The sequence below is a fragment of the Corapipo altera genome, unplaced genomic scaffold (genome assembly GCF_003945725.1).
Source record: "Corapipo altera isolate COAL_440 unplaced genomic scaffold, ASM394572v1 50, whole genome shotgun sequence".
NCBI classification, from domain to species: domain Eukaryota; kingdom Metazoa; phylum Chordata; class Aves; order Passeriformes; family Pipridae; genus Corapipo; species Corapipo altera.
In genome coordinates, this window is record NW_020884889.1 from 5,968,024 (window position 1) to 5,995,418 (window position 27,395).

General features: G+C 41.4%; 1 protein-coding gene across 1 annotated transcript in view; it reads left to right on the forward strand.

The window, feature by feature from the left end:
• Window positions 1–27,395, forward strand: part of AGBL1 (ATP/GTP binding protein like 1) — a 248,895-nt gene that overhangs the window by 144,212 nt on the left and 77,288 nt on the right. The window contains exon 20 of the mRNA XM_027644667.1: window positions 20,712–20,872. Coding sequence (XP_027500468.1) covers window positions 20,712–20,872 — 161 coding nt within the window. The remainder of the gene's footprint in view (window positions 1–20,711; window positions 20,873–27,395) is intronic.

The following is a 27,395-nucleotide window of genomic DNA, read 5'->3' on the forward strand; positions in this document are numbered from 1 at the left end:
ACTAGGGTGAAAAAACAGACTTTTAAAATAACTTGTAAAAATAGAAAACAGTTTATCACAGAGTAGGTCATTACGCTCTTTTGACTGAAGAAAACTCAGATTTCAGTCTCCCAGTTTCAAAGCAAGGATTTAGGTCACTAGAAGGCTCTTTGTTGAACTTGTTCTTGCTTCTCATGTAAGAGTTATGTTTTATGTAAATAATGAGATGTTCCTTGAGCAAAAGAGACTTAATTGTACGGGTTGGTAGCAATGGTACTCACTTAAAACAGAACAGCCCTCCTACCCTCCTAGGGAAGAAAGGAGCTCAGCTTGCAAGGATATATTTCTTTTGGGCTCTGATCAAAAGCATCAACCAAGAGCCGAGCAGCTCTTCCTGAGAAAGGTCACCTGTAACCTGTTATACTCTCACATTGAAGTTTTGTCATAAACAAGGCAGCTTTCTCAAAACATTTCTTACCAAATCTCTAATTTCCCACCTCCTCTTAGCTTCATGAATAAAGCAGAAAGCTTCCTTTGGGGCTGCTGGAAATAATGACTGAATTTTACACTGAAATTGAATCAGAGATTCATACAAAGCAACAATGAGAAAGACGATTTATAATGAATTTGAGAAAGATACTGTAAATGAGTTTGGGGGAGAAGTACAACTATGTACAACCAGGGCTAAAAAAGCCTAGAAATGTTGTCCAGTTTTCAGTAGCATAGTCCTGCTGGAGATCACTTAATTTATAGACTATAGTTTAGAACAGATATATGGATTTGCTTTTGCCACAGGATCCAGGAGGGCAGTTTGAATTTCGTGGTAAGTAATTTTTTTTTTTAAGTCATTACTTTAAAAGGTATTGGTCAGCAGATTGCAAGTACTGAGGCTTGCTCTGATTTGGAGGGGAAGCCAGCCATTGACGAAATGATTTTATTTTGCAAGATAATTGAAAGTCGAGAGAGAAGATTATTTGCTTTGAAAATGCTATTTTGACATGAAAAAAGTAGACTAGACATCTAGCACTTCTGAAGGTATTTACCCCTCTTTTCCATCATCTTGTACTTTCAATTCTAACTGCCTTTCTCATATTTTTCTTTCTGGCCTTGAGAAGTAATAGGCTTGGATCTGGCTGTAGCCTGAGTTAGAGAGAAGGGCTGCATAACCGAGTCACGATGGCCCAGAGCATGTATGCCTCACTGGTTGGCAGTGATGTGGGAGAAGGGAGACAACCCTATAATACAACATAAAAAAATCCCCTGAGTTACTTGGTAACCTGCTCACAACCCTCAGCTGTCCTACACTCAGGTGACCTGGCACCTAAGACAACATTGTAGCCTGTGCTACTAGGAGGGCCCTTTCCACCCAAGATGAAGCTGTGAATGTGCTGTGTGATGGGCTCTGTGTTCCCTGCAGTCTGATGGCCCATATGGATTTTGCAGTAGGCAGCTGGACACGAATTTTGCAATGACCTTTTAAGAGCAGCCCTTTTGTCTCTTCCAGTGAGGGAGAATGAAATAAATGGGATCTGAAAGTGGAGCTCAGGCTGGCTCTGAAAGAGCGGCAGAAAGGTCACTTTCCTGATCAAACCAGTATGTTCAGTGATTGGAAGGGCTTCCAGGGGTCAAAGCATTGAAGCTTTTTCTGGGTCAGGAGCAACCCTGCTAACCCACACATACACAGAAATTCCTTGAATTTCTTATCTGATTGATCAGCTCTAGGTAAATGTGTTGCACAAACTGGATACCTGCAGCAAGCTACCAGAACTGCTTCTGTGGTTTCACACATTTAGTCCTCACAGATACTCACCAAATCCTTTCATTTGTGTACCCTGAAATATGATTTGTACTGGAGCCTGGTATTAGATGTCACTTTGAAAATAGGCCTTGTCAGGACTAATGCAAAATTCACTCTTGTGGTTAATTTAACGAGATAGATCGGCAGACATCTTACATATATTAAACAACCATAATTATATTTATATTAATTCTGGTCTCTGCCCAGGAGAGATTCAGGCATAATAGGATTTGTTTGTAATGCAGAAGTGATATCTCTGAATATAGATACAATGAGAAACTCAGGGTTGTGAGAACAAGGCTGAGTTGTGAGCTGAGATTGGGTAGCTCTGGGATGTTCAGATGCTGGTTGTGCAGGTGAGGCCGTGGGCTGTGACAGAGGTACATGATTAGAGCTCATGTCAGACTCTGGGAATACTGACAGCCTTTTGGTTGTTATGGATGCTACAAAGCTGGTTGAAATCTATTGGCACAGGTATTGACTGCTCTCAGGTGCTCTGCATTTGCATGCTCATTCAATTTAAAAGGTCAGCAAAGCATCCTGACAGTTCTAAAAGCAGCCTGCTGGGCCTGAAGTATGTTTAGTTTCATGCTGTCTCCTCTATAGGTTATAGTATCAAGTCATTGTGGTATGATATTGATCATGTAGCACATCTTTATGTCAGCAAGGTCATTGCTTAGGCTTTGGAAATAGGTAAGAATGGGATTCTTTCTGAATCTTTCTATATACAGTTATGTTATTTCAGGAAAATGGCCTGTGGTTATTTCCCTGTTCTGTTCTACAGGGTTGCACAGATGTCCTGGGAATAAAGCAGGAGGTTTCTGGGACAGTGGCACCTCTGCTCAGTTGGTTGCAGGAGGCAAGAACAACCTCTGCTGAATTCAGCAGCCTCTGCCTGCTTCTTATGCTGTCACAGTGGTGCCCATCCTCCTCCTCTGCATACTGATGTCCCACATCTTTAGTCTGCTTGTCTGTCACTGCAAACAGGGGAGAACAGAGTTGACAGTTCTGGATTGAAGAGCTGTAAATGGTTATTGATTCCTAGACCTCTTACATTCCTAGAGGTGGGGATCAGGAAGGGTGTGTGTGTGGGTACAGACATGAACATGCAGCTTGTAGGGGCCTGTTAGCACTGGTGAGTATCAGGATGTATGTGATTGATTTTTCACATAGATTTGTGCTGTAGCTGGTTTTATGCACAACAGGGATGTGTTTATATGTTATGCTTGGAAGAAGTTGTGCACAAAGTTGTGGTTACGTGTGTGAGTCTGCATCTGTCACTGCTTATAGGCAGAAAATGAAATGTATGTCATTGTATTGCTTGAGTCCAACTCAAAGGTTAGACTCAACAATCTTGGAGGTCTTTTCCAACCTAAATGGTTCTATGATTCTAAATATATCAGTGTGTGTATCTTATGTGTTTATGGGTGCTCCCCATGAGGTCTATGTTGGGGAAGGTGCAGCTAAAATTATTAATGAACACTGGTTCATTAATAACTGGTGGCATTTTGTTGTCATGTGACAGCATCGCAGTTGCTAGTGCAGGCAGGGTGGGGAGAAGGCAGAGGTGTATAAGCCTCAGCCTTCCTGCTGAATCTTTCTTTCTGTAGCACATGTGTGAGTCTTTAATAGCCTGTGAAGGGGAAAGGGAGTTCACTTCCAGAAGAAGACTGAAAAGAAAACACATTCAGCAATGATGGAGTTCAGATTTCATTAGCTTCTGATTTCTTTGTCCACAGGAAAACGAAAATCGCATTTCCTTGGTGACCTTTTAGCAAATTCAAAGCTGAGGGGAAATCTGTCTTTCAGCTCCTTTATAGTTGTAACTAATTAGAGTGGAGGTGTGCAGTGAGGTGCATAGGGTTGCAGTGGAGCCTGCTGAAGTACAGAGCACTCACAGCAATGGTGTTTGTACATTGTTGTTTGCCTGTGGCAGCCCACATGACAGCACAGGAGATGAATGCCTTCTGAGGTTCTATCCCTTCCCTCCTTCCATCCAGGATTGGACCAGAAGGGTAGGGCAGCCTCCTCACGCTGTGCAGTCCTGTTCTATGACACCTAATGGACGTGAGGGGTGCCAAGGTGGTGGAAAGCAAACCAGCACAGGCAGTGCCTGTCAGGACTGCTTTTTTGAGCTGATGTTACCTGCTGCATTGTGGAGCAAGGGGAAACAGCTTATCCCTTTTCTCCTTACTACTTACCTAGTGTTTATGGAAAGGTGGAAAGAACCCCCACATCATCCTTAACTCTTCTTACCTTTCTTTAGACTCTTCTATAGCTCTTCAAGGATGTCTTTCTCAGAATAAATATTTTGTGAATTAAAACGACATGGATGGATTTTGTGGCAGAGGAGTACAGGAAAAGCAAGACTATTTCAACTGGATGTGTGGAGTCAGATCCTATTTAAGTGTCTTCAGCCTGTTGACACAGAGATAATCAGTACCCCATAGATGTGTAAATGGTGAATTGTTCGTGCCTTTGATGCTAATTACAAGGGCAGACACTTGCTATAAGTGTATTGAGATAACATTTCAGTGAATGTGCTGTTGACTCAATGTTGTTGACTGGTGTAGCATGAATGGGAACTTCTGTGAGTTCACTGTTAGAAAGGAGAAATCTTATCAGGATTTTTCATGTCTTTTTGGAATAAACCTTTGCAACCCTCTGTGGGGGAAAAAAGCTCAGGTAGACTTATAAATTCATGTGAAAAGGTTCTTAAAGGAGGGACAGCCTGAAGAGAGATCAAATTATTGTGGTACAGATTTGGCTTATTATCTGCTCATACAGCCCAAGAATGAGGAGCATGTGGCTCTTTTAGGCCTGCTTGGAATACATAAATACAGTCCAGATGGCATTTAAGGTCAGTCTGGCTTTACTGGAGATCCTGACTGGTTGAAATAAGGGAGTATAAAATCCTGAAGAGAGGCTTCTTTCATGAACATTGAATAACAGATATTTCAACCCCCAAGGTGCTTCATTAAATATCCTTCTCTTTCCAGTCAGTTCCACTGATTTCATTTGAGAGTGTACAGCTATGATAAACTGAATTAAATGTGAGCTCTCGTAATTCCTCACCCAGAATTTAAACCTTAAAGAACTTCCAAAAAGGCAGAATCAGTAATTGAAGGTCTTCTCCTTAAGACAACCAGAATGCTCCCAAGACAACTGGAACTGTTTTACCAATAATATTTCTGTGTCAATACTGCTGAGACTTGGCATAATCCCAAAATACATCTCACTTATGTATATGTGCTTGAATTTAAAAGGAAAAGAGAAAAAAATTAGAAACAAAAAATAAAACCTTAAGATCTTTTTCTTCCATGGCCCATAGCACTACTTTTTGGTGCAACAGCACAAAATTATTTGTTATATATAGAGAAAGTCTCAGTATATAGAAATTGTGTAGACTTTACATTTGGAGGAAAAATCAGCAGTAGTGTACATGGGGAAAATAATTCAGCATATAACCCATGTAACCTGTCTTTGTGGGCTTATGGTTTGCCTGTGAGTGGATGATCTGTCCCTGTGAATGGCTGTGCCCACAGCTCTTGCAAACCTGGTATGAGAACATGTAGGGACTGAATAAAGACTTTGTCTTCACTGATTACGCACAATCCTTATTGAGTTTTGGATGCAGAGCAAGGTTAGTGGCACTGAGATACAAACAGCACAGCACAAGTTTATGATTATGCATGACTATAGCCTGTGCAATCTATTGCTTGCTGACAAATGTTCTGTCTCTACACTCAGACAAAGAAGTGAAGAAGAACAGGGTATATTTTTCCCAAATCATTTGCCAATCATTTTTGATTTTCATTAGGAGTCTGAAAGAGTCTGGATAATAGTACTGCTCAGCTTGGCTTTGTGGGAAAGGGCTTAATTTTTATGTTTCCATTTAGTCATTTTTATTATATTGTTTCTTAGCTGATGAATTTTTTCTTATTGATGAATAAATCCCAATTACACTGAAATAAATGTCTGGGAAATAGAAAAACAAGTCTGTGCTATCCCTTTGTATGTATTAGGGGTGGTAGGTATTGCTGGGTGTAATTAATTCACTTGGTAAAGGACCAAGATCTGCATTATTGTGTTTTCCTATTTTAACCCTAATTACTAGAAATTATTAGTATGGTGTTAGTAAATGAGTGAAGACTGCATGCACAATTTACAAGAGAAATAGATATGAGTCTCTGTGTATTTCTATTTAGCTTCCTGCCTGTACTTTCCTGAATTACACAAGGTGAGTGTACTGGTAGGGTGTTTATGTGCAGTGAATGTTTGTGAGTGTAGACTTGGAGTTGTCTTGGTGAAAGACTATGACCGAATGTGGGTACGTGTATGTGAGTGAACTGGTTCAAAACATGTTGAACCTTCACATGTGCAAACGTGCTCTGGTGTGTCTGTATATGATGAATATGTTAATTTAGTTGTGTAGTTATGAATGGTTGCATTTTTTATGGTACCTGTGTCTTAGAAATGTGTCCTTGTTCATCTGTGATTGTCAGTCTGAAAGAATTTTCCACGTGCCCTATTCCCTCACTCATTCTCACAGATGTATCCTCTATTAGTAGCAGTTAATAAAGCCTTTTTGTTTTCTATTGTTTTGGGGTTTGGTGATGGGTCTTTTTCTTTTTTTTGTCCCAGAGAACTGTGCATAAAGAGCTTGGCAGAAAGTGGTATTTCTTGAAAGCAATGTCTCTCACTTTTTTCCACTGTCAGCCAATTACTTTCTTTAGTGTCTGAACATAAGACTTGCCAATAAAAGTCCCAAAATAGCTTCTCTCACTATTACTAATGTTTGCCAACAATAGCTAGGGAAGAGGAAAGGAAATCTATTTTTGTAACTGGATTCTAACACAAGGTAACCCTGTTGGCTTTAGCAAAAATTAATTTGGCACCTAAAGTTAGAGGCTGCTTTGTACTGGAAAGTTTTAGACCAAGTTCAAATATGATGGTTGAGAGGTGATACATGTTGGCTACTTCTGGACAAGAAGGTGCCAGACAAGTGAGTGTAATGTAATACAGTGAAGCTGGTCGTAATCTAGCTGTGGTTTGGGATGTTTTAACCTCTAAATCAAGGAATGTGGAACCAAGCTGAGTATGTGCCAGTCTAGCCTTCATCAACATTATGCCCCTTCTTGTCTGAGCTTTCTCCAGCATCAGGACTGAATGTGAAGGATTGTAGAGCTGAAGTGGAAAGCAAAGGAAGGTTCAGCTCAGCTAGTGATAGATAGATGTGTTGAGGGACCAATTTTTTCCTGCAAGCTACAGCTCCTGCACTATTGCTCATCAGACAGTTTGGGGCCTGTATTGAGGAGAGAGTTAGGGACAGCGATAGCAGTGGGAGAAGTTAATTCCAGATGTCTCTCCTCACCAGCCAAGACTCCATCCCACATCTCCTGAGCAAGGTGAGCAGACCAGGCCTGTGAAGGATGGTCAGATTTAACCAAGAGCCCAGATCATCATCAAGTCCGTGGTGATGAAGCAGAACAAGGTCAAGCCAGGAACACAAAACAGTGAATCAGGATCAGGTCTAGTAGTGGTGACTGGGGTCAGCCTAGGAATCACCTGGTGGGTCTGTAATGACTGGTTGGGTCCATTCCTGGTTGAAGCCACAAATTCAGTCCATGGATGGGAGTCCAGACTGTTGGGGCCTGTGGGCAAGATCAATGGGCTGATATGTCTGTGGCTTTTACTTGGGAGGCAAAACCAGATTCAGACTCTCAGTTGCTGTGATCACATCTATTCTGATAGAAGCAGACATCTTCCAATGTTGCATCCATCCTTGAGCATCACCACTTTCTCCTGAACTCGTGGCTTTTTGGTCATCTTATCCCCTGGAACCCTGAGACTGTGTGCTGTCTTCCTGAGCCTGTTCAGATTCCACCCCTCTCTATCCCTGCTGTGTGGGACAGCAACAACTCCTTATCCACCTTTGTATCTTGCCATTCAGCTGCACCTGTAGAGACTGGAGATCCTTTGTTAGAGTGACTGGTGCTCAGAGGTTTACTGGACCTCTGTCCTTGAGCTGGTGCTCAAGAAGCTGAGAGTGAACCTTCAGTATGACAGACAGTAAGCAAAGCCTACACTGAGTATGGGGATGGGCAGCTAATATGCCTGAGGGAAGGACTCAATCTTAGGAGAAAGCAGACAAGCAGGGGCTGACTGAAGATCCTGCCTGCTGTCCTGCTCTCAGCAGCTGTCATTTGGTGTCTTTTATGTATTGCTGTTGTTTTATTACAAAAAAAAGATAAAAGTTCTTTTTAAATCAGTCTTTCTTCTGTGGTTTTGGGGTAGGTTTTTTTTTTTCTTTGAATCTTTATTTCTGGGTAGTCTCTGATTATTTTTTTCTTTAAAAATTGAATTGTGGCAGAATTCCAGGTTAATAGCTTCAAACAATTTTGTTCCTATCAGTGAGAGGTGGAGTGTGAGAGGTAAAGAGAATTGTGGACTCTTTCCCCAGCTCTGCCAATGCCCTTGATGAGGTGTCTTTGACTAGGTTACTACTTCTCTTATTCAGCATCCCTGCTTGCAGCCTGCAATGCTGTTCTCCTATCTCCCAGAGGGTATTCTGCAATTAATTGAGGGTTGTATCTAAATGGCTTTAGCATGCAGGCTGAAAGTCACCAGGGACAAAGCTGTTACTAGGGCAGGAATAAAGGTCAGGCCCTTGCTGACATTGTTGTCTTGGTTAATTAATACACTAATCTCTATAACTCGTCTTCAGCAAATATAATTTGCCTCATCCCTTATTTTGTTCATTTTTCTGTGACTTAGCTTTGAGAGAACTAATGAAAAGACCTTGGTGGAAAATCCTGCTTCTTACCATTTCCCTTCCCCTCAACCAGCCCTATGGCTTCTTCCCTCCTTGACATCTTTTGCCTTTGCTTGTCTGAGGGCTTTGCAGAAAAGTACCCTGGCCAGTTAAATAACTCTTCATTGGATACAAAGAGAGCTATCCCTCAGCTAGGGGTTTGAGGAATGATAACTGATTACATCAATTGCTTAGGAAAATAGCGCGTGGAACTGACTGAAGGGGAGACAACATTTGATATTATTTTCCTGTGGCTATTTCCAATGGGAAAGTGCAAGACCAATGCTAGAAAATGTTAGGAAGTCTTTGTTCTCTAGCTGAAGCCTGCTGAAGGGCTGAGAAGGAGATGTCGGTAATTTGGATTGTGTGACCATATAACCCTGAGGCTCAGTATTTTAGGATGGCTGTTTTTGGACACAGAGCCTGTCCAGGATCTATTAGGGATCACTACCAGCAGCAGAAGATGCAGCAGGGCTTGGAGAGGAGCAGAAAGCAGTGAGTGAATGTGTGTTGTGAAGTGCAATGAACCGGACCATCCTTGGATGAGCAAGAGGGAATATTCCCTGCAGTTTGCTACCCAGAGGGAAATCAAAGAAATGAAGAAAATCTTTTCTTGTCTCCTGTTCAGCTCTTAGTTCTGGTTTGTTGTACTTTCCATTCCTTTGTGATTACATCCATGTTTCAGTCAGGTATTGTTTTCTGCTTGAGTTGGGAACATTCCCTAAAGCTGTTCTGAGTGCACAATACTCTTGTTCTCTTTCTTAGGCCAATTTTAGGCTGAATTTTGGCAGATCACACAAGTGTGGAATGTTTTCTGTCCTATCTTACATCATCATTTTCCTGTATCATTTATTTTTCCTTTAACAGATTCTTAAGTCTGTCAGTCTAATATGCATCAGAGTTTGAAATGTATTACCATAATGTAGTGCATTGTGGGTAATCCCATGCAAATTGTTCTGTGGAAAGTCGTGCTAAATTACGTTCTTGAAAAAAAAAAAAGGCAGAAAAACAAAGGCTTTTTTTTCTTTTTTAACTGTTTGCTCTTTGTATTTCAGAGCTGCTGCCAGAGGCGCAGGCTTAAGCATTATTTGACATTCAACACCACGTGCAGTGATGCTCCTCCTCACAGGACACTGCTGAAAGGATGGGGTTGAGCACTGCAGTGGGTTTCCTACATACCTGTCTCTGATGTTTAGTTTTAAAACGCTGATAGCTTGTCAAAGGAAAAATCTGAGTTAATGTTGGAGTGGCACAGTAAAGAGAAATGTCTGTCTCTACTTTTTCCATCTCCATTATACAAACATCTATAAGAGACATCATTTTTTATGAACTTGAAGGGCATCGGTTGCCTCTTGGAAAAGGCAGATCTGATCATATGTAGTGTTGTTTTTATATCTTTGTTCTTCTTTGTTCTCTGTTACCAAGGTCATTTGCTTGGAAACTGGCTCCTTTTTTCCTCTGAAAGTCCATATACTTCTGAACTGAAGCAGTAATCCTCCTTTTGGACAGAACACTTGATTGTAGCAGAAATGATTGCAATGTCACAAACAGAGGATTATCGTTTTCAGCAGAAATCATAAAAGGACTCCTAAGAAAAAGGCAGCTTGTTCTTATGCAAATTTTCTCAGGTAGTACAACTGCAAGATGAGAAATCCTGAAAGCCTATAATCTAGAGTCAGCATCTCCTCTGCTGAGAAAAGTTCATCTGCTTTGTTGTGAATGGTCAGTAGGTTTTCAAAGACTCGTAGTTTATCTTACAAGTTCTGTGTGCTTCTCACCTGATGCTTTAGGAGGTGAAGCACTTGTAAGCTGCCATGCATTTGCTCCCTGATGGTCTTCATCTCTGCAAAAGCCAACATGGGAAAGTCCATGGGAGAACAAGGGGCAATGTAAACTGCTCTGTCTCTCTGATCTTGTCTCCCTTTTTTAGTTTGCTCTTCACAGCCTCCAAAGATCTGATTTCTTTGTCTCTTCTAAAGCGTAGTGTGTTCAGGTGTTAAGCTGAGCCTGTGCTCTTGGGATTATAGAGGGGAAAACGCTTATAGGTGGTTTGCAAAAGTCTACATTCAACTGCCAGGTGTGACTGATACTACTCCCTGGTAAATATGTCCAAATGTCTAAAATCTCGTGGTCAGTTCCTCATGGACAGGCACCACAGGTTCCTGTCTCTTGTAATAAAGTAGAAGCTTCTGTTTTGATCTCCATTTTTGCTTTCCTTTTAGTAATCATTTTTCTAATGAAATTTAAGGTATAAATATCCATCAGTCATCTTAGTGGCTATCAGTTTACTTTGTACCACTGTACACGTGGCTGTGATAAAATGAGCCTTTGGACTCTGCAGGCCTGTAAACCCTTGTTAGCAGTCAATGGCATTGTTTCACCTGAAAGGACCTTCCTTATGTTTGATTTCTGACTGTGGAGATCACATTCCTGGGACTCATCGCAGGATGTCCTTCCTAAGCCAAAGTCTGAATGAAATGATTAGTGATTAGCCCTTGAACTGCCTGGTAAAATTTCCCTTTGACACAGCTTTCTCATGTGTTCTGTAACTTTGTGTGGTGTTATTATATTACTAGTTCAATTTGTGAACCTATATTAAATCAGAGCAGACATCAAAGAGGGCCTGCAGTATTTTTACCTGAATTATCCTCAGTGTTATCAGCCATTCTCCTGGTGGGTAGTATAGAGTATTCAAAAGAAAGAGGAAAAAAGGGTCATATTTTCACTGTTATTGTCCATTTTTCTGTTAAATGTGACAAGCAGCAAGAAGGATCCTGTGTCAGAATGATTATGCTGACACCTGTAATAAAACAGCCAGCGAGCTCCTTGCTTGTACTTCCATCCTCCTTCTTCAAAGGGAGCAGGCACCGGGCTGGGGGAAGCCCTTTCCTCTGCAGTGTCTCTTTCCTCTCTGATCTGAGCTGGGCAGAGATGTTTTTTGTGCTTTCCCATGTGCCTTTTGGCTCAGAAAATCAATGACTCCTTTGTTGTTTTAGAAGTGCTAATACAATAAATTGTAGAATCATAGTTGCTTCCTGTCACTGATGCTGAGGTGGTAGGGGGGGATAGGTGGGAAGGCCGGCTTTGATGGTGTTTGCTGAAGATGACCAAAGAGAATTTGTGATATGGAAAAAAGAAATTAGCCTGGGGAGCCATTTATAATTTAGGAAAAAAAGTCTCAGGTACCTCTTGAGTTGTATGAGAATAAAGGGACAGATATAGAAAGCATGTAAGGTTACATTAATGAAAACTGAAATGGGAGAGGAAGGTGCAGAGCTGTGGATTGGCCTGTGTATTTACTCCTCACCTGTGGGGGCCTGTGTGAGGACCTAGTTAAGTAAGTTTTTAAGGAGACCAACACACAGAAGGCCTCGGGATAGTCTCTTCTGAACATGTGCACGCAATTATTCCACCATTTACTCCATGGCACAAGAGAACCACCAATAACAGAACCACAGCAATGGAGTAACAAAGGGATAAGGAAACCCAGTTACTGAGAGTATTAATAGTGCCTTGTTAATATGTTTTGAGGGGTTTTTTTTAAAGAGGTACAGGAGTTAGAGAATAAAAGAGAAACTAGTATATCAATTTTCCCCCATGGCTTTCAAGGGTGAACCTGGGCTAATTTTCATGCAGAACTGTAATAATGGGCATCACAGATGAGTCAGAGCTGATGAAAAGAGAGCCTCCTACAAAAAAAAGGCATCAAAAAATTTTAAGAGTTATGGAGTAAGAAACAGAAGGGACTGTTTCTGTAGTCAAAAACTAGTTAAAAGGCTGGGAAAAGTGGGTAGAATACATAAGTCAGCATTTGGATTAAAAGAAATTGCTGGTGAGGTGACTCCAACTACCACTCTGTGAATAAGTGCTGGTCAATATTTATAATTTTAATGACTGGAAGGCAAAGGGAACAGTAAGATAATATGATTTGCTGCTAGCAGCTGATACCAATTATGCAGTGGGAAGGAGGGCTGAAAGATTGTGACTAGAATGGAAGATGCAACATAAGCAGTGGCAGGGTGCAACGTGTTTGAAGGAATAGTTTAAAGCGTTCAGACACATGGCTGGGCTCTGAATTAGCTCTAACCATTCAGGAAAACATAAGTAGCTATTACAAAGACAGCTTGATAAAGATGTCTGTGCCATGTGCAGCAGAAGCAATAAAGAAAAAAAGTGAATAAGATGCCTGCATATGTGAAGAAAGCGATAGACTTGGAAGATGTTCTAATATCCCTGTAGATGTGAATGGTAATACCTCCTGTGGAGTACTGTGTGTGTTATGGGTCATTTCTTTGTAAGAGACAAAGCAGTGATATACAGGGGCTAGAGGGAGCAGATGAAAGTGTTTAGTGGCCTGGAAGGCAGCTTCAATACGGGGAAAGCATTAGGAATACTGGAGCTATTGAATTATAAAGGGAAGGAATAAAGCACTACAGTGCAGAGAGCACAGCAGTGTGTGGCAGGAACACTGAGCGCTGGGCTGGGGGGAGGCTTTGCAATTTTGGGGAAGTTTGGAGGCAGTGTAGCAGGGAGCAGAACCCACCCCACCGGGTTCTCCTCTACATGACATTGCTGCCAGGCCAAGACACGGTTTCACAGCTTTACTACTCTTCACAATACACTAGCACGGGAGCAGAGGGAGGGAGATAACGTGGGGCAGAGCGTTACCGGGCTGGAGCAACAGAGGTGGTGTCTGAGTCATGCTGTGTTGGTTTCTCACTAAATATACTCTAATGCCTCAGTCCCTGTGTTGGTGTAAAAGTGAGAGATACCATGATCTTGGGGTCTAACTTTGGATGGGGAATTAAAGCACACCAGCTTTGCTGCGTCATTTTGGTCAATATGTATTTTCATCCCCTCTCTGATGGGAAGAATAGCAGGTACTTGTTAATTTAAATGCTTAAAAGCCATGCAGAAAAACAATGAAGTGTTGTGTAATATAATACAAAGATGTGTCAATATTCCATGAAATTAAGATGCAATAATTGATTCTTTATGTAACACATAATTAACCTGGGGTCCCCCATTGTGGATGGCATTATGAAGACAAATATCTCATGAAGAATTTTTAAAGCAGGTTAGATGCTTTGAGTAGCATCTACATTTACATTAGCCAGAATAAGTACCATAAATCATTTTTTCCAAGGCATGTGATGATCATCAGCCAGGATTAGAAAATTATTTTAGTAGGTAAATTCATAGCTGAAGATAAGACTTGGGTGAGCCAAGAGGCTGCTCGCTTTCCTGTGCACCAAAGTTATTTATACAGGCAAACTTTTAAGTGGAAGGAAAGGGGGAGAAAAGTGATCCAGGGATTAGGCTACCAATTTAGGACTTGCAAAATTTCAGCTTCTTGCCTTTCCAGACTGCTTTTAAGAGCTAATGCATTTGACACAGATTCTGAGACACACTTTAGCCCCACCTCACACTTAATCTCCAGATACCTTAGGCTATAACCTGCCTGTGACTTGTTCCAGGTTCCACAGTGTTCAGATAGCAGGAAAAAGTATGTATGTAAGAGAAGGTAATGGATAGACTACTGATAAATTTTCAAGGCATCATCAGATGGGGTGATACTGGTTAGCCTGTTGCAAATGCTGGGAGCATGGTGAAGAAAGGTGCTTTCTTGAAAAAGGCACTTGATTGTCTCCAATACCGGGTAATTGCTTTTCTGAATTCCTACATGACTTGAAGAGTTCCCTAGTTCTGTTTTGTGTCTGCCAAGAGGGTGGCTTGAGTATATATTTTCCTTTAGGAATTAGCGTACTGGGGTGTGTGTGAGTGTTGTTATTATTATTTAAAACAATGGCATTGCCTATGGTTTGTGTTAGCTCTAATGTCAAATGCTTGCTCTCTGAACTGTCACTTCCAAGAGATTCTTCTTCATCAGATGGTGTAGGCAGCCTTCTCCTCCTCAAAACTGTCTGCAGTCCTTAGATTGGAACTTGAGATTCTCCTGATCCTGTCACTGAGAAACAGTGCAAATTCATACAAAGTGCACAGTTCTGGTGTGGCATATCATTCACTCAGCCTCTTCAGTTCTGTTTGAAAAGACACTGTGGGATAAGGTGAAAGATTGCTCAGTGTCTGCAACGAGCGGGATAAGCTGTTGGTGCTAGTCCAGGTCCATCCAGGGACTAAAAATAGGTCCCTAGTGTGTCACACGGTAATGAATGAGACAGAAAACCAATGTACTGCTCAATTTTATTGAAAAGCAAGAACTCTGCAAAGCATAGCATCTGCCTACATGGTTTGTCTGCGTAGGGTGAAAAATACCTTGTTTCTCATTCACTTTCTGTTCCCAACATGACCACCTTTCACAATTACAGCCCACATGAAAAAAAAAGTATCGTGCTGTTCAACAAACAGTCTGTCAAAGCTGGACTTTCTGGTGCCCTGTACCACCTTCAGTCTCATACAGCAGTTCAGACCAGGTTTAACAGCATGGCCATGGAAGTATTCCCTGTCCAACTAGTACTTCTGTGTGTGTGTACAGTCTTTGAAGAGGTGGGAAGCTAAATCCACCCCTGCAGTTCTGTGTAGTTTGTAAATTGTTGACATAAAACATGAGATAACAGTGTGTGGGGTAGAGTGGCCAAGCAAAGTAGCGAGCTCAGGTGCAACACTAATATGATTTGGCTCTTTCAACACGTAATGAACCTGTCATGTGCTGAGTCATTTACGGGAGCTGATTAAGAAAGGGAGAAAGGATGCTGGGGGAGGAGCAGAGAAGCAGGAGAAATTGGGGAGGGAGAAAAGAGAGAAAGGAAGCAGCTGTGGAAACACTATGAGGGAAAGGTGTGGAGATGGAAATGTTGGACAAATAACTTGTCAGTGGAAAGAAGGAGAAAACTTTTCCCCACAGTAGACCTGGAGAATTCATAATCTAAATAACTGTTTTTCTGGAGAACTTGGTAACAAGTTTTTGTTTGTTAAATCCCCAGTTCTCCTATGAGCAGTTTGTTCAGGACACTTTCTCCAGCAGATTGGAGGAAGCAGGTATTTCATCTTCCCATTTGCTCCATTTCTTGAACAGTGTTGCTTGTGACATACACATCTGTAACAGCCCACTTGAATGATTAAAACAATCACTTCTGGGCTTCTGTACTGTCGAAGTTTGCTCGACCAAAACACCAACTGAGCTCAGCAAAAGTTTTGTGAGGGGATTCAAAGTGAGCTGGGCCTTTTTTCCTCACCATGTGGCCAGAGTACCAGATGTAATGAGGACAGACATTCAGAGCAAGGCACGCCTCTCCAAGGGTGTGAAGATGGTCAAGGTTTCCATTAGCTTTCTTCTTGCTATCTTTCCTCTGTATCAGCATCCATTGACCTCAACAACCCTTCCTTCTCTCTCATCCTTTTATCTCTCCTGTCCTTTTATCTTCTGTGTCTAACTCCAGTCCCTCTCATCTTTCTTTCTAGAAATTCCTGCTAGCCTATTTTTTTTCCTTGCATCTTCAGCCTTTTCTGCTCACTTAATCTTCTTCAAATGTTTTGGTCCACATCCCCTCCACTTCATCTGTTTTGCATACTGTACCTGCTGCTTAGGGACCTCTGGGGCATGAGAAAACCTGGCTTATTCCCTTCTGTCCTAGTTGTCTAAATAACCACTTTTCCAGCAGGTGTCTGCATATTTTCATTCACATGGGTTGAAAGGACAGTAACCTTCAGGGCTGGCTCAACTAAAATTAAGGCTGCAGACACTAGGCACCAAATGGTTCATTCATCTCCCTGGTTTGTCCTCTAGAGCCTGCAAATGCTTTTGATTAGTATTCTGAAGGAGAGCTCACTGATGGAATTAGTGAGAAACCAGACTGTCAATTTATTTATACCCAGCCTTAGGGCATAACCATTGTGCATGTGTAAAGCTATTGAGATGCAGAGAATATTCTGTAAGCGTGTATGTATATGTGTTGACTGGAAGTGAGTTTGCAGGGAAAAGCTCTTGCCCCAAGGACTGAACAGTGACCTAAGGTGGGAGAGCAACTGAAGTGGTCATGCTGAATGCCAAAAATCCCTTTTAGGAAACAATTGATTCCTCTGAAATTTTCTCTTTGCTTGTATTTATTAGTATCTTCCAGTTCTAATTTTATTGTATCCCTCATTCCCCTTGTGGATAAATGTCTAATTTAACTCCTGGAGTCTTTCCACCTTCTTCAACAATATCTGTGTTATAGAATTAATGCTGCCTTTGGCTGATGGAGTATTTAAAGAATATGAGTAATGAATAACAAAGTTTTTCCATTTCATTGTCAATTAGCTTGGGAAGTATTTTGAGGACAAGTTGAGAAATATTGGAAACATTTAGTTGTGGGTATTTATTTGATGCATCAGCACTGCGTATGAACAAACTGTTTTTCCAATACAATTTAATCAATTTTTTTTAGGAAAATTTGCATTGACAATGTTGTGGCCAAATGATAAGTCTCTTTTTCCTCCTTTTTTTCCTGCTCTCCTGTTTTGTATTATGGACAGTGCCAATTAAAAGATACAGGTGAGCATCCTACTGTCACAGCAGTTACGCTAGCAACAGTTTTGTCAGAAAAGGCAAAAAATAAATTTGTTTAACTAGACCAAGTGCTGATTTATTTACCTGATTGGCTGTGTTGCCTACCTCTGAAATTTGTTGCTTGCAATGAAAAAAAAATGCATCTCAAACTTGGACCGTTATTAGGCATCACTTCCTGCCCATTCTGTCCGTTGCTGTATGAAAATGTGAAAAGAGATTAAGAAAAGTTGTTCAGCTCCATTATTCTCTATAATAGCCAGGAAATAATTAACCTGTTATCCCTTAACATGATGTCTGCAAAAGATTATTGCATGGCAGGGCCCAAGGGACCAATTTGTATTGTGCAGCGGAACGCGATGCATCGAGCTGATGCTGGTCCAGGCTGCTACTTTGATGTAACAGGGAACAAAACCTGTGTGAAAATGTGAACTTATCGTCAAAGTAGGATGGCTTAGTTAGCATGTTTCTGAGGCTGAACTGAGGACTGATAAGCTGGTCTGCAGCTTTCTGCAGGGATGCTGTTTCCTACTTCAGAATTTGCTTAGATTCTGTTGGCATGGGAGATTTCGCACCATGCTCTGCTGCTCGCACAGATGTGACCAAAGGAGGGGAGAGAGCTGTAAAACATCGTGCTAGAGAGAAAGATGGGGTCACTGAGAATCCAGGCTGGCAGGACACTGCAGGGGAGGTCAGGCAGGCTGTCGGGTAGAGCAGCTTCCTCCTGTACAGCTGTGGCAAACTGACCGTGTGCTGGCACTACCTGCAAAACCGAGACAGCTGTGCTGTCATGGAAAGTTTACTTCCTACCAGCTTCTTAACCAAAACAAAGTGCACCACTTCTACCCTTCTTTTCTTCTTTCTTGTCTTTATTATACAATATATTCATAACTCTGAATTATGAACTCTAAGCACAGTCTCAAAATTTTTACAAGTTTTTGTGCTATGTGGCTACAAGGGAAATGCCTGGAGGTTGGGATTCCCTTTCAGCAATGCAAATGGGACTGATTATTAACCACTACACCAGCTTCCAACATTGCTGGCAGATGCCATCAGTATCGTTAGTTCAATATGTCATCTCTGTCTACATCTTCAGTCTAATGGTAGTCATGCTCTTCACCTCCAGCTCCATCCTCTGCTGAGAACGGAGGAGGGACGAAGGAGAGGGAGAGAACGATCTGAGTTAAAATAAAATGAAACTCTGTCTGTGTTTGAAGTGCATAAAATATGTTAACAGGTAATCCTCTAGCTGAGTTTCCAGCTGTTACTCCTGAGCTCTCTGGTATCAAAGCAATATGGGTCCATCACACAGCAGCTAACTACAGTGCATGAGCAATTACTGAGGCTTCTGAGGTGTATTACAGTTTTATTATTATTATTTCTCTGCTCATAGTTTCTTAAGGCCTCTTCATATCCTGAATAAAGCTCTAGGGAGTCATAAAGCCACAGCCTGAGTTTTAGCACAGTTACTATTCAAGTCTCCTGGATTGATAGCTATTTAGTATGTTACCTTAATCTTGGAAGCAAGACCCTGAGATGAACCCCAGGGAAAGCCTCAAGATGTTCTTTGTATTTTCTGCCCCTGAGAAAATAACACTCTTGCTGTGGAAATGACATATTTTCCCTCGGAATTGTCACCACTTCTGCCTGCTGATTGTAACTCTACCACACTAAAACATTTAAAGTAAAATAATAAAGCATTTAGGAATCTATGCAGAGCTGCTGAGCATTCTCGTTGTTTTGTGTTAATGACCCTCAGTTTCTATAAGCTTCTCCCTCTGTTTTCTTCTTATTATTAATTATTGCTACATTATACCCGGATCTTGCTGGGCAGAACTTGCAGTGAAGGTAAATAGGAAGAGAGAAGAAATGATATTAGATATTTGCTCACCATGATAAAACAGTGAAGAGAGTGTTCTGAGAGTAAAACTCAGTTTTCCTGAGGCCCTAGACCCTGTCTAACACTGTGACTGTGTTTTCTCAGATTATCTATGTGCTCTTCTGTGCAGGTCCTGCACTTCACTAGTTGTGCAACCACTCAGTACATGTTGAAGCTTTGGATTATGTTCATCAGAACTAGGGATTCATGCTTCACTCATGGGGCCTCAGAAAAGAAACTGGATTACAATATCATTTCCATAGGAAAATTTATTTGTGATCACAGAAGGTGTTTGTTATGCCAGGTGATATTTGCATATGCTGGACTTGCTAGAGGTGAAGTAATGGTGGTACTGTCCAAGTAGTTTGTGTCCTCTAACAAAAATGTAGCAAAAACCTTTGCAAGAGGACTGCAGAAGCCTATGTGAGAAATCACTTCTTTTTTCCATCCACCTGTCTGGTTTTGATATAAGAAATAATCTTTCAGCTATTCAGAGCTCTTCAGACCCAAAGGTCCCAAAGCGTTTTATAAATACAACAACTTCATTAAAAAAAAAAATCAACATATGATTTCTCAGTCCCCCTGTCATGGATTACTGGACATGTACGGCTTCACTACCCATGAGGTGTTCACTAACAAATATCTAGCAGAGAGTCATGTGCAGTCTGTGCTGGCAGGGAGCTCACACCGTGCACAAGGCTGGGGCCAGGACTTAATGTGGACTCCCGAGAGTTGCTAAGGAAACAGCCTGGGAATGGAGCTGGAACTCTCATAGGGGGTTGGCTGCAGAGATGTTTTGTGCTGCAAAAACACACAGGGCTGATACTGGCAGAGGCAGCAATTGATCCAGCCCCTGATGTGTTAGCATTAAGGAGTGCATATGATGCAGCCATAAAAGCTAAAGAAGAGGGATTTTACAGTGTTAGTTTCTTTTTGGTATATCTGATCCTTTTTTGTCTCCTGTCCTCCTCTCAGCAGATGCATGAAACTGCCATTGATTACACTGACTTACTCCAATGCAGGCCCTTGGTGTAAAGATCTTTGCTAGAGCTTTATTTTTTTAATTAGTGAAAAGACAAATACAGACTGTTCATAACCAGCAAGAATCCACAGCTTGGAAGATTCCTTTCTTGAAAGATGATGTTGATAATCCAAACCCTGTTTGTGCTGTCAGCTTTTAACAGACTGAGACATTCCTTAGAGGTGTTTGTTATTTTGCAATTACTTTGCAATTGATTTTCTTAAAAAAACAATTCATAACTTGTTAAAGATCTCTTCCTCCCTTTTCTCCCCTTGCCCAGTTTCCTTTTCTGTCTTTGCCACTGCCCAGTGTTTAGAACCTATTTTTTTTTACCACTGCTTAGGGAGACGACTTGTCTACAAAGAGAAAGAAAAACTGAGTCCTAAGGATTTGTAAAAGTGGATTTACAGTTGTGTTCTTTTGGGTTTGAAATCTAGCTCTTAAAATTACTTCTTTTGCAAATGTAGTTGAGGTATTTAAACTACTTGCCTCTGTTTCCCCATTTGTAAAACACAGGCTATTTTAGCTTCTGGAGACCACGTGCTGTCAGTTAACTTACATTCTCTAGGGGAAATTTCCATATGTAGGAATCACCAATGAACCCCTGGTTCAGAGAAGGAGGAAAACTAGTTGTCCTGCAAAACAAGACTGACCCTTTCCATGTACCTGCAAAATGCACATTCAGCACTGAAACCTTCTGCCTCTCTCCATTAGGGCCTGCAGCTGGGAACGCAAGAGCTGGAGGAGATGGGAAGCAAGTTTTGCCTTGGGTTGCTGATTCTGCACCTCAAATCCCTGCCCTGCAGCAAGGAGATGATGGCTCAGGCAGCACTCCTGCTAGATCTGGAGGAGGAGATAACAGACCGGGCACAAAGGTCAGTCCTAGTTGTACATAGAGGGTTTTCCTGTGGGAATCAAGTTTGTGGGGATATGCTTTGGGTTTAAATCTGCAGAAATGGACTTTCCTTATGGCTGAGATTTGCATCTTGTGAACTGCAGTGTATTGAGAGTAATCAGAAGTGAAGATGTAATTGACTCCCAAAGGAACTACTAAAACAGTGGGTCCGTGCCCTGCAGCCAACCTTGTGGAGAAAAACGGTGAAATAGAAGTACCTGGTTTTCATTTTCCAGTGATTTTCCATTTTTCTATCCAAACTGGTTACTGGAGGATGGGGATGGTACTGCCCCAGAAAAATGCCCAGCAGGAAACATTTTTCTGCTCTCTGGGGGGTCGGATGGGGTTCTGTCCACACAGTTCCTTCATGCAGAAGATCTGTTATAAGGGCGACATTTTTTAAGTGCTGCAGTGTAGGGAGCAATTTTTGCAGACTATAAAAGGATTTTAATAACATGATTTAGAAACTCTAGGCCTCATTCTGCAAGATTAAGTGTAATCTAGCTCTTTGAGGTAGCACAAGGAGGTCACCAGAGCCTCACAGCTTACTGCTGGTATATCATTACATCAATGGAAATTATACTCTGCTGCTTCCTAGACTAGACCCACCAGTTTAAGAAGAATGAACTGTTTGTAGTTTAAAATTAGTTCTGTTTTCTTCTGGTGTTACCACAAAAGGGCACAGTATCCTTGCGTGCTTTCTACACTCTCTGCTTCAGAAAATGAGTAGGCGTGAATGAAAATACCTACATTTTTATATACATTTACCAAAGTAGAGTCTGATGTGGGGTTCTTCAGTTATAACACAGATAAAATCTGGACAGTTACCTCGTGCAATTTTTTCTTATGTGCTTTTCATGGTAAACAGTGGTGGCTTTAATCAGCTTGCAGACTACCCCTATTCCGGAAGTCTGCACTGTCCTGGCCCGAGGAAATCGTATGCACAATGGATATTGAAGTTGAGGTAATGGCTCTTACTGTAGCTAATGTGAAAATGTGTCCCAAAAAATGCTCTGCTGACATATCTAGAAAAAGATACAAATATGAGTGATTCTTACAAGAGCAGTATTCACCAATATCAAAAGAAAAGTACTAGTGTTGCTCAACCTTGGCAAAAATGCAAGCTTTATTTAGCTGTTAGGGGTTTATTTTGTAAAAATCAAGCTGAAATTAAGCTGTGAGCTGTGTGAGGCATTGCACAGTGTTCATGTTAAATACATCTATTTCAAACTAATGTGTTTCCTACATATCTGTCTGTGAGTGCCCATCTCTGTAGTACTCTGGGTGACAGGTCAAGCTGTGGAACAAGAAGTTAATCCAGCACTGGATAAAGCTGAATCCCAGATGAAATATCTCATTGAAAAGGTACAGAGATCAAAATCTGTGGAGCCAGAGGTCTCTTCTGTTGTGAAATCCCTGCAGTTCATGTCCTGCATTTGTCTCTCTTTGCCCTCATGTCTGGTGTGTGTGGCATTGACTTGGCGTCTCAGCATCTCCTCCGACAGCAAACATTTTCACCTGTCAAGGTTCATAACTGTATGTGTCTTCTAATTTTCCTCTTCAGGCTCTCTCTGCTCTGGGTATGGTGCAGCCTTATTCTTTCACCGCTGCTGTGAAGGGGATGAAGGAGCAGGGTGGACCCTGCCTGCTTCCCTGGAATAAACTATTTGCTGTGCACTTTATATAGCTCTCTCAGAGTCAGTGGTCAGTAAATTGGAGTCAGGAAAGTGACTGGTCTAATGGAAGCATCCTGTGTGAATGGGAGATTTCTCACACCAGATCAGTCCATTGTGTTCAGTGTACTGTCTCCAATGAGCCAAAAAAAGATGAAAGAAGCCCTTAGAAGACCTAACTAAATACAGTTTGGTACACAGGCAAGAATGTCTTTCTGTCCCCACTTCGCAGTCTCTCTTTCCCCTAAAGTGTCAACTACAAATGGAATAATTTACAAGCATGAGCATGGTAACTCTTGGAATAAGTTCAGAGCAGAGGCAAAACGGCAAAGTAGCTGCATCTGAAAATAAGGGAGAGGGGCTGAACTTCCATCAGTGGGACTGTACCGCTATTGAGATAGCAAAGTATTTTCCTTAAATCCAAGAAATCCTTGGACACCATGAAGCTGGCCTAACAGCTCTGTGTCACTGTTTTCAATGTGTCTGTATGGCAGCTGTCTCATGAACATGGCAAGAAGTGGAAAAAAGTACAAGATGCAGCCACATGCAGAATGTGTATTAGAGCTACAGTGTGTGACAGCAAGGAAGAGGGGTTAAATTGCTCCAGGTATTAGTTGGTGTTTTAATTAACAACCTGTGCTCCTGGCACATTGCATATTCACTCGCATGCTTATTCAGGCACTATCCACCCTCCTTAGGGACTGAGTTGTTGTGGCTTTTCTTTTCACAAGGGATAGGTTTTTTCTGCATCAAATAGCCGTTTTTCCACCAGCACTGAATAGGGTTGGTCTTATGGACCACTCTGCCAAGGTCAAAGGCCAAGTACGTGGAGAATTTTTTGGGCTTTGCAGCCACCTTCATAAAAAAAAGCCAAGTGTCAAGTGCTCGTAAAAGCAATTTATTCTGCCCTCTCTCAGACTTTACCTCACAAGACAGGATTGTCATGCCCTAGGAAGAATTACTGATTTTGAGTTTCCAGCATCCTCCCATACCTTGCAGTCAGTTCTGGGATTCAGAAGCTCTCTGCTGGGAAAATGAAATGCAGCTTGTACTTCGGACATCATGTTTTTTGATAATAGGTTTCATGCCTCATTTACTATAAAAGTAATTAAGTTTTAAGTCAATGCTGTCCAGGTAGTTTCACATTTGTCATGACCACAAGGAGGATGGGAAGTGACTGTTCACATAAAGCAGGTGTGAGAGAGAGAGAAAGCAAGAGCAATCCTCCCTCTATAGGTATCCTGCCCTTCTTCCTCATGGTTTGAACTGATGGTACATTCCTTCATTTTCTTTTTTTCTGCCCTCCAAGTTGTGCTAGGAAATGTTTTACATATACTGCAGCAATTGTAGCCATTTGTTCATGAGACATCTGTGTTGACACAGGCTTTTGTGTAGTCATTTTCTGCTGACTCAGATATTACTCATCTCGTGTGTTTCTTCATTATTTCTTACCTTTCTTAAGCAGAGCCAAATCTCTCTCCAAGACAGATGGGGTGGAGATATGTCTAGCTCTGCTATTAATCAAAACCAGAAGGCTTATTCATTCTTCTGGTCCTTTGTCCAGATGTAATCTTTTAATTTTCAATACACTAAACAGTTAGATTGGTCAACGCATGGATGGCAAATCCAAGAATTGACAAGGATTTGCAGATCATTTGGAACTGTGCTTGCTGTTCTTCTATACCACATTGATGCACCATCATGATCCTGGGTAGTATTGAACTGCTGGATTTCACATCTTTCTCTATAGTGCACCTTCCCCTGATTATGGCTGAGCAAGCAATTTCTCTCATCTTTTAAGCTGTTTGGCCAAAAGGTGATTCAGATCAAATTAAGGTGATTTTGAGGAGATGAAGGAAACAAAAAAGGGGACAGTTCAAACCACAAAATAATGCAGATGGAGCAAAACGTGCTCGCTTCATTTGGGACATCTTCAGTGCACCTTTGAATAGCAGAAATGTGGTGTTATATCAGCATGCAGTGATGGAAAATGGTTCCCTTGCCTGGTGGTTTGGGCCTTCCTATGCTTACAGGTGAACATGTGTGTCATTCCTTCACGCTGTTTTGTTTTGACTGTACAAATTGAAACAAATTTCAGCTCAAGGGTTTAGGTGCAAAACAGTACTCAACCCTGCAAAATACCCCATCACCTCTCAGTGCAGGATGTGGCTGCAGCATGCAGTCCTGCGAGGCAGATTGCACAGTTGGGCTCTGGGGAATCCTCTGACATATGACTGAAGGCACAAGTGCTCTTTCATCATTTAGTAAATCTAATACCAGCAGGAGTTATTTGACCATTTTGATTCAGATTTCTATTTGACTGAAGTTTCATTTTCCCCTGAGTAAATATTTGGTGCATTTTTAACCTTGATCACCTGCAGACATCAAATACCTTGTGGCAGCTTTCAGAAGAGGAGGTTGTTTATTGATTCAATTTCTTCGCTTAGTCACAAATTTTATTGCCGGTGAAGGAATGTGAAATTTCTAATGCTATATGAGCATCTCTGGATGTGGTATTCCTGTATTTGGATGCTGAAGAGAAAAGTGCTGTGGGACTGCACTTACCTAAGTAAGCCAAACTACATGTCACTATGGTAGTGCAGAACATGGGGCAAAAAGGGTTTCTAATGCATTTGGTATAAGACTTGTGAGAGCACAGTCCAACATTAATGCAACGTGACAGGTGTGAGAGTCACTGAAGCTGGGCTTTGGAACAGTCTCATGTTGCTGTAACCATTTAGGATCAGTTCAGGAAATGCCTTAACTTTGACTGTTTGACTGTTTTCATAACAGTCTCCAGTGATTTTTCACACTGATGTTGCAAAAGAGTGGTACCTTCTCACCCTGCCAGGATCTGACCTAAAGAATTGCTGCCTCTGTTATCAAGAGGAAAAGACCTCAGATTTTGAGTTTGGATCTGTTGCAGGTTTTAGATTTTATTGTTGTTATATGCCTTGAGAATATTATTTTCTAAATAAAAATGTGAACCTTCTTCCACCCATCCCTTCATCCTTCTTATCCTGCAGTTGTGCCTCTCTCCTTTGCTATTGTGGGAATACAAGCCCAGAGAATTCTTTGGAGGTTCAGCCAAGCAATACAGCCTATAATGAATATATTTGGTATTCAGGAGGCTTTCATGTAGCTGTTCACAGGTGAGCTGCTGGAATTCAGAAACTTTTCATTAACACTTGCTGGAGCTGTCCCCATTTTCCTCCTATTGACTTTTATTATTCTGAAATACTTTGTGAGCTGCACAGCTTCTGTTGACTGTTATCAAATGCCAGCCCCAGCTATGCCAGGCTGGATATAAGTATTCACGCTTACTTCAGAGGTAATTAATTTATCATTTCTTAGCTAATAATAGCAATTTAAATAGATGCAGAAAAGGAAGGAGAGGAAAAGAGCAAATGGAAGCGAAAGAGATCATAGAAAGAACTTCAAACATGCACAGAAGCACTGCTTGCTATCGTATCTGTCTGAGGTTATTCAAATTACTGTACTCGTACGTATCTGACTGGACTACAGATAATGAACTTGTATATATCCAGCAGAACAAATGGGCTCTGCAATGCCCTTTCTGTGAGGCATATCACTATGTTGCTGTCTGGTATTAGACATTTTTGTATTGATTAGGAGCATCTGTATTTCTGTGCTGCAGTCCTTTTCCCTTAAGATCTAACTCAAAATATGAAAGCCACTGAGGCCTTTCGCATGCTGGGGTAGAAAAATAAAGGCTATCAGGGGTCCAGAAGTGATTCCCATTTATGGAGTGTTTCCCAAAGGAATGTATTATGAAGGATGTACTCTTTCCTTTGAGATGGCCCTTATAGAGACCAGGATAGTGCTGATACCAGAATAGAATAGATGTTGTTTGTTATAACTGATACAAAGGATGGTGGGAGGATCAGTTCTGTTTATACTATTGGTCATTTTGAATGCAGGTAGAGGTAGGATTTCAGACTGCACATGTCACAGGTCCAGTGTTGATGAGGCGGGTTCAGAGGACCATATATAGCCTTAGATAGACTATATGTACACTGCAGCAGTAGCTGAACATTGGTTGTGTTAGATTTGGGGATCAGGCACAATAGCAGGAGGAGACAACTTTTTGAGTGCAACTCTACTGATGATCCCTGTCCTTTGTTTTCAGTTATTTGACATTATTAAGAGGATATGGATGAACAAGGTATAACTGTGGTGAGAGTACTTGTGTCTTCAGGGTACCATGTGTCCATGGGTACCATGGATAAACAATAAGGCTCTTTCAAGGATCTTGATTATTAACTATTTCCTTGCGGAATTTTTCCAGTTGGTGTTCCTAGAGTCCCAAAATAACCAGGCACTTGTGAAAACCAGAGAACAGTCAGATCTTTCATACCAGTACCTGCTACAGGACCTTCTTTCAGGCAGGAGAAGCAATGGAATGACTGAGTAGGATGGTAGTTAGAAATGCACTTCCAGACCTTTAGAAGAAAGCTCATTTTCCAGGAACCTGTGTATTTTTTCTCTGAGTTGTTCTCTTTATTGCAATTGTCACTTGAGGTGACCTCTGATTAATGTGTCCACAGCTCCCACCTGAAACTTTTGAGTAACATAGTCATGTAGGTGAAAATTAAACTAGTTGAGGGTCAAAGCTGGCCCATGTTTTGGAGAGTTAATCATGTGACATAGAATACAGGAACAAGAGACTTAGATCTGCATTATCTATATTAAACACTTTACCATGTAGAATTCTACCCTCTTGGATCCAACACAATGGCTCAGATGTCCAAGCATCACAGAATTTAGAAGCAAACCAAAATGAGTGGTCTATGAGATGGCACAGAACAG